The sequence below is a fragment of the Manis javanica genome, chromosome 6 (assembly GCF_040802235.1).
Source record: "Manis javanica isolate MJ-LG chromosome 6, MJ_LKY, whole genome shotgun sequence".
NCBI lineage: Eukaryota > Metazoa > Chordata > Mammalia > Pholidota > Manidae > Manis > Manis javanica.
The window spans coordinates 94,038,142-94,051,686 of NC_133161.1; the positions used below are offsets into that span (position 1 = coordinate 94,038,142).

General features: G+C 35.3%; 2 protein-coding genes across 5 annotated transcripts in view; one reads left to right on the forward strand and one right to left on the reverse strand.

Annotated features, from left to right (window-relative positions):
- The window catches only part of CDK13 (cyclin dependent kinase 13), a 138,420-nt gene that overhangs the window by 96,332 nt on the left and 28,543 nt on the right, over positions 1–13,545 (forward strand). The gene's annotated exons all lie outside the window — the stretch shown is intronic.
- Positions 1–13,545, reverse strand: part of MPLKIP (M-phase specific PLK1 interacting protein) — a 75,562-nt gene that overhangs the window by 2,736 nt on the left and 59,281 nt on the right. Inside the window, exon 2 of the mRNA XM_037010892.2 lies at positions 4,300–4,443. Within this exon, the coding sequence (XP_036866787.1) occupies positions 4,339–4,443 (105 nt within the window). The 3' untranslated portion in view covers positions 4,300–4,338. The remainder of the gene's footprint in view (positions 1–4,299; positions 4,444–13,545) is intronic.

Sequence of the window (13,545 nt, forward strand, 5' to 3'; positions counted from 1 at the left end):
ATGATAATACCCTCATCTGAGTTTTTATTTTACCAAGTCATTGCTTCAGTGCTTACCCAAATGATGGAATATCTTTTTCTCCTTATGTGACTGTCCTGTATGAAAAAAGTATGCTTTCCACGTAAGTTGAAATTAATTTTATTTTTTAGAGAAGAAACTATAACTTGATACAGTTTTTTAATGCAAAGAACATAAAACCTTAGGTCTAAATCAGGAAATTTTGGCTGTAGTCCTGCTATTGCCATTTAACTAGTAGTAGCATCTTAGGCAAGTCACTTAATCTCTATTTATCTCATTATTCTCAACTTTCAGATGAGGGATTTAAAGTCTCTAAAATCCTTACTTACAGGGTCTTGAAAAACATAACCTGTCATGGTTCTAAAAGTTACTGTGATGAAAATGATCAAATAGTATCTTAATCATTTTTGAGTGCAGTATTGCCATCTAGTGGCCCTTCATAAAATTGCCATTAAAAGCAAAACAATTTTCCCAAAGCTATACAGGTGTTTTGGGAGAGAGAACACGTATTCTTGTTGCTCTTCCAAGGACTAGGAGATCCTATATTCAGGATTAAAATTACCTCCTTAATGCTTGGTCTTATTAATTGTGTTCTTGTCTTTTTACTCGAGTGAGAATTGTAGTCATTTTAAAGACAGGGACCATATTTTAAACGTTAGTGTTTTATATGTCCTAAAACATAAACCACATTTGCAGTAACTATTTGATTAATTCTGATCTGGGAGAAGTTCATTCTGTTTTGGAGGACCTTCCTGATACAGTTGAATGCAGGGAGCTTTGGGGACTCTTAAGTACTACAGTGGAACTTCTGAGAGACCCCAAACAATGTTAGAACCGTGATAATAAAAGATCAGTAATAACATATGAGTAATAATAAATAATGTGACTAAACAAGCTTCAGGAAGATAAATCTCAATTAGAACACTGACTTGACTGTAAAATCAAGATTAAATTATACTTCCTTTGGCCCTAATGGAGTAGCTTACATTTTTAAGCATATAAAATGGGAAAAGCAGTTTACTTCTTTAGGGTACAGTTTTCCCCCTCTTAATGTAGTGGGAATCTCATCCAGTCCCTTAATACTGAAGATTTACAAATGTAAATTTCAAGCCTTGATCTTTCTTCTGATATGTTAGCTTGTGTGTTTACTGGACACCTCCACCTAGGTACCTTAAATTATGCATTTTATTACAAAACCTCTCTTCACATTCCCCAGAAAAAGTCTGTTCCTTTTCTTTTATTTGCTATTTTAGTTAAAGGTATCCAGCCACTCTCCTGTATATGTATGTCTCATACAGACCATTATAAATAGAATTTCAGTTGTTTTCCTGCTTCTGGTCTTTCTCACTAACATCCTTTTCTCCTGCCATTCTATCAACTACCAACCCCTACTGCCAGGTAATAGCAGTGTTTGAACTATTTGCAAATGTCCTAACAAACTTGAGCTCTTGAGTACCTCTGTGAATCTGCAGAGGTTGTTTCCTTCTTTATGGAATTAAACTTCCCATTATCTCAGTATGACAAATTTGTTTTTCTCCGTCAATATGCAGTTGGGCATTACCTCCTTTGAAATGTGTCCTGAATTCAACAGGCAACACTGGGCACATTTTCCTTTGTGCATCCGGAGTACATTACTATTTTATGTAGTGCTTAGAGACTACATTGTTGTAAGTTGTATCTGTGTTATTACCAGACTTAAAGGCTCCAAACAGCTACAACCATGGTTAGTTGGCTGTTTGTTTGCTCCAGCCATCCATTAATGCTCAGTCAGTACAGCACCTAGCTCAGAGTTTCAGTAAATGTTTGTTGTTTATAAAGAAGGAACAAACTTAACTAGCATTTGTGCATGGTACTTATTATAAATAGTCCCCTCACAAGAGTTATTTTCAGGGAAGGTAGTCCTCTGAGATGAGTGATATAGATATCATTATTCTTAAATACATTTGAAAGGTAAAGAAATTGAAGTTTATAACATTTAACTGTATTTCCAAGGTCACACAATTAGTAGTAGAACTTAGAATTACACTTGAATCTTTTGACAGAAAGGCTGTTTATTTTCATTATACTGGAGTAATTCCCTGGTAAGACTCTGGATACAACCTTATTACCTAAAAGTATCTTCTAATTGGAGAGCCCTATAGGCCTCTAAAGTCTGCTTTGGAGTTAATGTTAGACTGATGGCAGTTTTTTAGAGTTGTGTTGTAGCAAATAGTCTGCTGAATTTTATTGTATTTCCTCACTTGCCCTTTAAATGTAATATTTTATTTTTGCCAAATTAAGTATGCTCATTTAGTCTTCTAGCAGGTTAGCAAGTTATTTAGCATTAACAAGATATTTCCTTTTCTCAATCTCCCTTAAACTTCAGTATCTTATGAGAAGTCTAAAATGAGAAATATTTTGATAACATCAAATATTTAAAATTAGCTGAGATTTCACATGAAATTTTATTAATTACAATTCTGAGGAGTTCACATTTTAATATCTTCATTAAACACATTTATTTAATATATTTAACACATTAGGTTAAAGGTTTAGGGAAAAAAACAAAGAAAGTGGTTTTTTTAGTTTCATTTTAGGTTGTACTTCCCTAGTGGACAAAGAAATAGTGTCTGTTCTTTTCAAAAACTGTTAGTGAGATTTACAGATGAAGATACTCAATAGAAACTGAAATTTAGAATATTTAATGTTGAGACCATTATTTCAAGGTCTTTATAAAGTTTAGTTTCTAGCCATCTGAGAGCAAGAACTTACTGGAATTATTGTGTTTTTCTCATTTAAAGGCAGAGGGATTGTGTGTGTGTGTGTCTATGTTTCGCTAGGTTATGGAATTCATAGCTTAGAGTTTAACTGTAATAAAGGGAATAAGTTCGGATAGTTCATTTTCTGTTTTTAGATTTTCCTTTCTGAAGTATATCAATCTATTTCGTAAAACCTAGGGACCTGATTGTATGTTTTTCAGTTCTGTTTGTTTTTCAGTAGGAGTCAGTTTGCTTTTTGTGAAAAGACTAGATAGACATCTCAAGAATGTAATTTTTTAAAAATCAATGAAAATAAAACAAAGCATATGTGGTGTTGCATCACTGTGTTCTCTCTTTGTGATGTAAACAGGACTATCTTCAGGATGTTGACAATGGGTAACCAAACCTAGTAGACCAAGTTCAAAATACCTGTTTTGGGGGATTCTGGATTTTCATTTTATTTGTCTAACCTTGGATAATCTATTTTCATGTTATAACAGTACTTTATTTTTCTTAGGATTTTAATGTCCTAGTTTCAAAACATAGTTTCAGTGCCTTTTACTTTTGTCTTTTACATTTGTAAACACAGCACCCTAATAATAAAATGGGATATTCTTCTGATAATACTTTAAACAGTTATTGAATTGGGTGCTTGGAAATTGGTTATCTTCCTTGCTAACTCCAACTACCTTGGCATTTGCTTTTATGACTAAAGTCTGTCAGTCTGCATACTTTCTCGATGTTTGCTTCTTTCTCATTAGACATTAAAGTAGAAAATGAGGCATGGCACCTATTTTGCAAAATTTTTTGATCATCAGGAGTTTTTGGAATTTAATAAAACAATTATTCTGATTGTCTTTTGTTAATGTTAACTTCTAAAAGATTGTTAAAAACTAGTTGATTAAAAATATTATTTAAAATGTGTATTAAAACATTTAAAACATCATTACAGCACCACTGTCTTCTTGAAAATTTTCTTGCCAGCTCTGTTCTCTCCCTGGTTTTACCTCCTAGCTCTAGAAAATGAGCCTTTCTTTAGTCTTTCAGGGAACTGATGGTTCAGTGTTCAGTGTGGTTGGAGCAAGAACCAAGTAATAAAGAATTTCATAGGCTTTGTGTGGATATTCTCTGGAAGGCAACAATGTATATTATAGGTGTAACACACTGACGTTTTTTTATCCTATCACTTTGTACTTTGGAAAATAGATGGACCTTCTAAGTCTAGAAGTAAGGGCAATCAGCTAGAAAGCTGTTGTAGTAAACGAGGTCAGATGATTATGGCTAGAACTAGGGAATAGGCTTGGTGTTGGAGAAACAGAGATGAATTACAATTCTGAGTTATAACTTGATTTTTTGATACGTGTTGTTGGACACATCTCTGCCTCCACCTCTACTGTATGATTGCTGCTTAAAGCATCTGGATAAATGGTTTTTCAATTAAGCTAAGCTAAACTGTTAAAGAGAACCTCAAAATTCAGTGGGTTAAATGATAAGAAATTTGTATGTATTACTCCTTTAATAATCCAAAGTGGTTGTTGCATACCTTGTTGCACAGTTAAGAATTTTTAACTTTATCATTAGATCAGGTCGTGACTGCTTCATACAGTCCTTCAGGAATCCAGGTTGGAGGATCTGCCATCTTCTTCGTATGCCTTCTAAGGCCGTTGTCAACTTTGTCAGCCAGAAGCTAGAAAAGAGGAAGAGGGAGTGTTAAGAGGTAGACCTAGCAACAGCCCATATTACATATGTTCATGCTCCCTTGGTGGGAACTCGGCCATATGACCACACCTGGCTGCAGTGAGAGTGGGAAATGTGGAGGTAGGCAGCTACCAATGAAGAAAGAACAAATTTCAGAAGATAGCTGGCAATGTCTGTCATAATGGTGATGCTGTTTGCTGAGGCAGGAAACAAGAAGCAAGTATTGGCAAAAGATAGTAAATTTCTTTTTGGATGTTAAGATACAGGTAGTTATAGGGCTTCTAAATTTACATGTAAGAATAGAAAAATCATAGGAGGACATCAATTGGAGAAAATACTTTTGTTTCTCTGTAGCAATGTTAAAATACAGAAATTTAAAAGTTACTTTCGTTGTAAAATATCAAAAGGAGCAAAGTGGGAGTGAAAATAGGAGGAAAAAGCGTGAGGAAAAAGACTGTGTTTATTTTTATATAGTTACGGTATAAATCAGTTGATTAAAAATATTAATAAGCTGTGACTGTATGCCAGACACTGCTCTTGGTAATACCTATTGATTAGGTATTGGAGATACAGCTGTGAAAGATGGACCAAGTCACTTGTGATGAGGGAAGGTAGGCAATGACCCTGTGGGACAGAAAAAGATTTAAAAATACTAAATGCTATGAAGTAAATGAAATAGTGACATAGGGTCACTGTGGGTGTGGGCAGGGCTGCAGGGGTAAATTTAGCTAAGGCAGTTAGACCTATTTTAAAAGGGTAAAATTGAGCTAAGACTTGAATTATGAGAAAGGGATAATGTAAGGAAGACCTGGGCCAAGAAGATGTAGAAGGAACTCCACAGCTGCAAAGCCTGGGAACACACTTGGAAAATTTAAGGGCCAAAAAGTTGTCCAGTGTGAAAATAGGGCAGATACGTCGGGGGTAGGGGGAGTATAGTCTTACCAACTGAGGTAAAGTTTGAATTTTTTTTTATTTGTAGTGGGAAAACCAGATGGTTTAACAAGTAAGTGATATGATCTGGTTTTATGCTTTAAAAAAACGCTAAGTGAATTGTGGGAGGGAGGCTAGGATAGAGGCAAGGACACTAGTTAAGAAGCTGTTGCAGTAGTACCAGTAAGAAGGTACTAGTGGATCAAGATTCCTTAAAATTGTGGAAAATAGTTGGATTTAGGATCTATTTGGGTATAGAGTTGACAGCAGTTGTTGATAGATTAGGTGAAAGATTTGAAGGAAAGCATAATCAAAGATGGTTCCTGGATTTTTGACCTCAGAAACTGTGTAGGTATCGAAAACAAGTCCCAGATTTCTTTTGTAGGTTTGGTAGATGTTTCTGCAGTAGATTCTGAAGGAAACATGGCTTTTGTACATGTGGTGAATTTAGTTAGCTGAAGGCTTTCCATGTTTTTCTCAAAAAGTGTAAGTTACTATCTAAAGTGTAGACTTTATTTTATGTATTGAAAACATGACGCATTTTAGAGTGAATCTGAGTTTTCCTTTTATTACTCTGAGACTGTTTCTGAGAAGGGTCTTTAACAAAGTAAGCAACTCTGGTGTATAAATTTTAACTGGGATTATCCAGAACCTCCCAGTACTGAGGATCTTGCCCTGTACATCTATTTAGCTTTTATTTATTTAGACCAGATTGCATGCCAGTCCCCTGGGCAACCTGGGGACAAACTCATGACCCTGTGGTCGGTTGTTGGGCATACAGTGCTATTTGTCAGACTGTGAGGTGGAGAAGACCATAACCACATCTCGCCTACCCTGAGAGCCCCAGTCTTCTGAGTTTCTAGGATTGCCTAGGAGCAATTTTGGAATCTAGCAGTGAACAAATAAAGGTTTTGACCTCTACTCTGTTGATGTTTCATTGAATGTAAAGAAAAATGTCAGGATGGTGCTATGTTTTCTAAAAAGTATGTATTAGTCTGAATATTCACTTCACAGATGAAAGAATTTCATCAGTTTTGAGACTCTTTTAGTGTTTTAAAATTGAATTTTGTGGCTCAAATTTTACTGTTGAATTTTTTTTTTTTTTGGTTTTCAGTTCTTATTCCTTCTGACAGACACCAAGCATTTGGCAATATTTGGAAAATTTATAAATTGGTGTATATCAAATATTCCTGCTTTACATTTAGAAGTATATTCCTCTAGTTTTATGTTTAATCATTTTTGAAAGTGTGCTAAATATTTTTATTTCTGAATTGATAGGAAAGTTAATAAAATTTAGTCTAATTTTAACTGCTAAAGCTATGTTTAAATGGTGTCTAGAACTTGATATGTGCTATATAAAATATTTTATTTAAATACTCCTTTCTCAGTAAATTTAGTAAACTTCATTTGTATAATTTCTCCATATAATTCAGTATGCTTTTAAAAATATTTTAAAATTTATAGACATAGAAAGATGAGGAATCAACCATTTACAGAGAATTATACTAATTTAAGCATTTTCTTGAGACTATAATGTCTAGTTACACATTAGTAACAAGATTATTTTGGTTTCATATGCTTTTAGACCCTTGAAATGCTTTAGGAAACTAGTCTTCATAATTTCCACTAACTTTGTTCTCTTACCCAGCTAATTCATGTATGTTAACTAAAGTTGCAAGCCATAAATATATTAAAGTTCTGCCTTGTGCCCAGCATTGTTCTGTGCTTTGTGTGTGGTGTTTATAGTAAAGAATGGTCTCTCCTGTTTTGACTTTCTTGGGAAGACAGAAAACATAAAATAGAGAGTTCAGTACACTGTAAGTATAATGTAAATTTAAGAATGTGATGATAAATCTGTTAATAGAGATTAGACATGGAGATGGATCTTTCACTATGTCTTGAAGGAGGTACAAGGCATATCTCATTTGATTGTGCTTAGCTTTATTGTACTTGTACAGTGTGTCAAATTGAATGTTTGTAGCAACCCTGCATTGAGCAAGTCTGCAGTGCCATTTTCCAACAGGATTTGCTCACTTGGTGTCTCTGTGTCACATTTTGGTAATTCTTGCAATATCACAGACTTTTTCATTATATTTATTCTGGTGATTATTAGTGATTATGACTCATTGAAAGCTCAGATGATGGTTAGCATATTTTAGCATAAAGTATTTTAAAATTAAGGTAGGTATTATATACATTGTTTATTTAGAGATAATGCTTTCGTACACTTGGTAAACTATAGTGTATAGTGTGAAGATAACTTATATGCACTGGGCAATCAAAAAATTCACTTGACTGCCTCTATTGCAATACTCACTTTTCTTTTGGTTGGTCTGGAAGCAAATCTGCAATATTTCCTAGTTATGCCTGTACAGGATTTAAATGAAAGAAATACAGGAATTTCAAATTTAAAAGGAGCTAAGGCATAAAGAAGTGACCATTTTTTTAGATTGAAGTGTAATCGACATACATTATATTAGTTTCAGGTGTACAGCATAATGATTTAACACATGTATAAGTTGTGAAATGATTACCACAGTAAGGCTAGTTCTATAAAAAGTTACAAAAAAATTTTTTTTCCTTGTGATGAGAACCTCCAAGATGCACTTTCCCAGCAACCTTCAAATATGTACTACAATATTGACTATGGTCACCAAGCTGCATACTACATCCCCAGGACCTATTCATTTCACCATAGGACATCTGTATCTCCCCACTCCCTTCACTCATTACACCAACCTCCTCCTTCCTCTCTACTAGCAACCAACACTGTTCTATCTGAATTTTGATTTGTTTTGTTTTTTGATTTCACACATAAATGAAGTCATATGGCATTTGTCTTTCTCTGTCTGACTTTACTTAGCCTAATATTCTTAGGGTGTAGCCATGCTGTTGCAAATGGCTAGATTTCATTCCTTGTTATGGCTGAGTAGTATTCCATTGTATATACAGTGGTCCCTGCTTATCTACGGTTTTGCTTTCTGTGGATTTGGTTACCTGAGGTCAACCATGGTCCAGAAGCAGGTGATCTTCCTTCTGAGGTATTGTCAGTTCAATAGTAGCTAATGCTACATCACAATGCTTACATCATTTACCTTACTTCATCTCATCATGTAGGCATTTTATTGTGTCATCTCATTCCAAGAAGAAAAAGGGTGAGTATAGTACAATAAGATGTTTTGAGAGATCACAAGAGACCACATTCATATAACTTTTATTACAGTATATTGTTGAAATTATTCTATTTATTATTGGTAATCTCTTTCTATACCAAATCTGTAAATTAAAGTTTATCATAGGTATGTACACATAGGAAAAAAAGTATATATAGGGTTCAGTACTGTGGCTTCAGGCATCCACTGGGAGTCATGGAAATATATCTCTCACAGATACGAAGCAACTACTATACATAATACGTCTTCTTTACCCATTATTTCACCAGTAGACACTTCAGTTGAACATAGCAGTGCATATATCATTTTGAATTAGTCTTTTCATTTTCTTCAGATAAATATCCAGAAGTGGAATTGCTAAATCATATGGCAGTTCTATTTTTGAGTTTTTGAGGAACTTCCATATTGTTTTCTATACTGGCTACATGAGTTAACATTCCCCAAATAGTACAGAAGGATCCTTTTTTCTCCACCGTCTTGCTGACACTTGTTATTTTTTGTCTTCTTGATGGTAGACATTCTGAGAGGTGTGTGATGATAGCTCATTAGGGTTTTGATTTGCATTTTCCTGGTGATTAGCAATATTGGGCATCTTTTCATGTGCCTATTGGCCATCTGCATGTTTTGTTTGGAAAAATGTCTATTTGGATTTTCTGCCCATTTTTTAAAATTGGATTGTTTGGTTTTTTTTTTTTTAGCTGTTTGGGTATATGAATTTTTATATATTTTGGATATTAACCCCAATAGTTTGCTAGGGATAGGTATTAAGCCTTCTTTATATGTTTGGTAGAATGCATCAGTGAAGCTGTCTGGTCCTGTGCATTTGTTTGTTGGAATTATTGCTTCAATTTTACTAGTAGTAGTTGTTCTGTTTAGATTTTATATTCATGATTCAGTCTTGGAAGATTTTGTTTCTAGGAATTTATCCATTTCTTCTTGGTTGTCTGCTTTGTTGGTACATAATTGTTCTTAGTAGTCTCTTATGATTCTTAGTATTTGTGTGATAGCAGTTGTAACTTATCTTTCATTTCTGGTTTTATTTGAGCACTTTTTTTTTTAAAGCAGAGGGTCTTTTTTTAATTGAAGTACCATTGATAATCTTATATTGGTTTCAAGTATACAACACAGTGTTTCAGCAGTTACCCATATTATTAAATCCTCAGTCCCTGTAGGGCAATTACTATCTGTCAACATAGAAAGGTGTTACAGAATCATTGGCTATATTCTCCATGCTGCACTACTATCCCCGTTACCAACTTATATTATGATTGAGAATTTTTATGCCACTTTATCTCCCTCTCATTCTCTCTACTCCCACCCCAGCCCCTACCCATGGTAACCATCAGTCACTTCTCAGTGTCTGCAAGTCCACTGCTGATTTGTTCATTACATTTTGCTTTGTTTTTAGATTCCACAAATAAGTGAAATCATATGGTATTTGTCTTTTAAGCAGAGGGTCTTTCAAAGCAGGGACTTGATTAGGATTGGGTAAGGATCATGATAGCAACACTTGGAAACAGCAAAGGGAGGATTTTGAGGAGAGGGATTCAAAGAATTTAGGGTGTGAACTGTTGATGCTTTCTACTGATGAGTTGATGAGTCTTTGGCGAAGCTCCTGTAATGAAGAAACTGTTTTCCCAGACACAGGAATCCTGGAAAAGTAACGCCTATGAAGACAGTGGACTAGCAAAGTCATGTTTATATAGATAGTAAATTGCAGGCTTGTTCCTCAGTATCTAGGCTGAGTGTGGGGCAGACTGTTTTAATTTTCATATCCATATCATTTTTTTTGAAGCTGCAAGTCTAAGATTGAGGTGATTTATTTATTTTTACAATTTTTTTAATTAAGGTATTATTCATATACACCCTTATGAAGGTTTCACATGAAAAACAATGTGTTTACTGCATTCATCAATATTATTGAGCCCCCCCCACCATACCCCATTGCAGTCAGTGTCCATCAGTCTAGTAAGATGCCACAGAGTCACTACTTGTCTTCTCTGTACTACAGTGTCTTACCCATCATCCCCCCCACACCATGTGTACTAATCACAATACACCTCAGACCCCTTCTCTCTCCCCACCCACCCTCTCCCACCCCTTCCAACCCTCCACTTTGGTAACCACTAGTCCATTCTTGGAGTCTGTGAATCTGCTGCTGTTTTGTTTCTTCAGTTTTTGCTTTGTTCTTATACTGCACAGATGAGTGAAATCATTTGATGCTTGTCTTTCTCTGCCTGGCTTATTTCACTGAACATAATACCCTCCAGTTCCATCCATGTTGTTGAAAGTGGTAGAATTTGTTTCATTCCTAGGGCTGAATAGTATTTCATTGTGTATATGTACTACTTCTTCTTTATCCGTTCATCTACTGATGGACACTTAGGTTGCTTCCATATCTTGGCTATTATAAATGATGCTACAATAAACATAGGGGTGCATATGTCTTTTTGAATCTGAGAACTTGTATTCTTTGGGTAAATTCCTAGGAGTGGAATTACTGGGTCAAATGATATTTCTAATTTTAGTTTTTTGAGGAACCTCCATATGCTTTCCACAATGGTTGAACCAGCTTACATTCCCACCAGCAGTGTAGGAGGGTTCCCTTTTCTCCGCATCCTTGCCAGCATTTGTTGTTCCTATTCTTTTCTATGTTAGCCATCTTAACTGGTGTGAGGTGATATCTCATTGTGGTTTTAATTTGCATTTCTCTGATGACTAGCGATGTGGACATTCTTTTCATGTGTCTGTTGGCCATCTGAATTTCTTCTTTGGAGAACTGTCTGTTCAGCTCCTGTGCCCATTTCTTAATTGGATTATTTGCTTTTTGTTTTTTGAGGTGTGTGAGCTCTTCATGTATTTTGGATGTCAACCCTATATCAGATCTGTCATTTATGAATATATTCTCCCATACTGTAGGATGCATTTTTGTTCTTTTGATGGTGTCCTTTGCTGTACAGAAGCTTTTCAGCTTGATATAGTCCCACTTGTTCATTTTTGCTTTTGTTTCCCTTGCCTGGGGAGATATGTTCATGAAGAAGTCACTCATGTTTATGCCCAAGAGATTTTTGCCTGTGTTTTTTTCTAAGAGTTTTATGGTTTCATGACTTACATTCAGGTCTCTGATCCATTTTGAATTTACTTTTGTATATGGGGTTAGACAATGATCCAGTTTCATTCTCCTACATGTAACTGTCCAGTTTTGCCAACACCAACTGTTGAAGAGACTGTCATTTCCCCATTGTATGTAAATGGCTCCTTTATCATATACTAATTGACCATATATATTTGGGTTAATATCTGGAGTCTCTATTCTGTTCCACTGGTCTGTGGCTCTATTCCTATGCCAGTACCAAATTGTCTTGATTACTGTGGCTTTGTAGTGGAGCTTGAAGTTGGGGAGTGAGATCCTCCAACTTTATTCTTCCTTCTCAGGATTGCTTTGGCTATTCGGGGTCTTTGGTGGTTCCATATAAATTTTTGAACTATTTGTTCCAGTTCGTTGAAGAATGTTGCTGGTAATTTGATAGGGATTGCATCAAATCTGTGTATTGCTTTGGGCAGGATGGCCATTTTGATGATATTAATTCTTCCTAGCCACGAGCATGGGATGAGTTTCCATTTGTTTGTGTCCCCTTTAATTTCTCTTAAGAGTGACTTATAGTTTTCAGGGTATAGGTCTTTCACTTCTTTGGTTAGGTTTATTCCTAGGTATTTTATTCTTTTTGATGCAACTGTGAATGAAATTGTTTTCCTGATTTCACTTTCTATTAGTTCATTGTTAGTGTATAGGAAAGCCACAGATTTCTGTGTATTAATTTTGTATCCTGCAACTTTGCAGTATTCCGATATTCTAGTAGTTTTGGAGTGGAGTCTTTAGGGTTTTTATGTACAGTATCATGTCATCTGCAAACAGGGACCATTTGACTTGTTCTTTACCAATCTGGATGCCTTGTATTTTTTTGTTTTGTCTGACTGCCGTGGCTAGGACCTCCAGTACTATGTTGAATAACAGTGGGGAGAGTGGGCATCCCTGTCTTGTTCCTGATCTTAGGTGAAAAGCTTTCAGCTTCTCACTGTTAAGTATGATGTTGGCTGTTGGCTTGTCATATATGGCCTTTATTATGTTGAGGTACTTTCCGTCTACACCAATTTTGTTGAGAGTTTTAATCATGAATGGATGTTGAATTTTGTCAAATGCTTTTTCAGCATCTATGGAGATGATCATGTGATTTTTGTCCTTCTTTTTGTTGATGTGGTGGATGATGTTGATGGATTTTTGAATGCTGTACTATCCTTGCATCCCTGGGATGAATCCCACTTGGTCATGGTGTATGATCCTCTTGATGTATTTTTGAATTCGGTTTGCTAATATTTTGTTTAGTGTTTCTGTATCTGTGTTCATCAGGGATATTGGTCTGTAATTTTCTTTTTTGGTGGGGTCTTTGCCTGTTTTTGGTATTAGGGTGATTCTGGCTTCATAGAATGAGTCTGGACATATTCCCTCCTCTTTTATTTTTTGGAAAACTTTAAGGAGAATGGGTATTATGTCTTCTCTGTACATCTGATAAAATTCTGTGGTAAATCTATCTGGCCTGAGGGTTTTGTTCTTGGGTTGTTTTTTGATTACTGCTTCAATTTCGTTGCTCGTAATTGGTCTGTTTAGATTTTGTGTTTCTTCCTTCTTCAGTCTTGGAAGGTTGTATTTTTCTAGGAAGTTGTCCATTTCCTCTAGGTTTTCCAGCTTGGTAGCATACAGTTTTTTGTAGTATTCTCTGATAATTCTTTGTGTTTCTGTGGGGTCTGTTGTGATTTTTCCTTCCTCAGTTTCTGATTCTGCTGATGTGTGTAGGTTCTCTTTTTCTCTTAGTAAGTCTGGCTAGAGGCTTATCTATTTTGTTTATTTTCTTAAAGAACCAGCTCTTGGTTTCATTGATTTTTTTTATTGTTTTATTTCTTCTCGATTTTATTTATTTCTTCTCTGATCT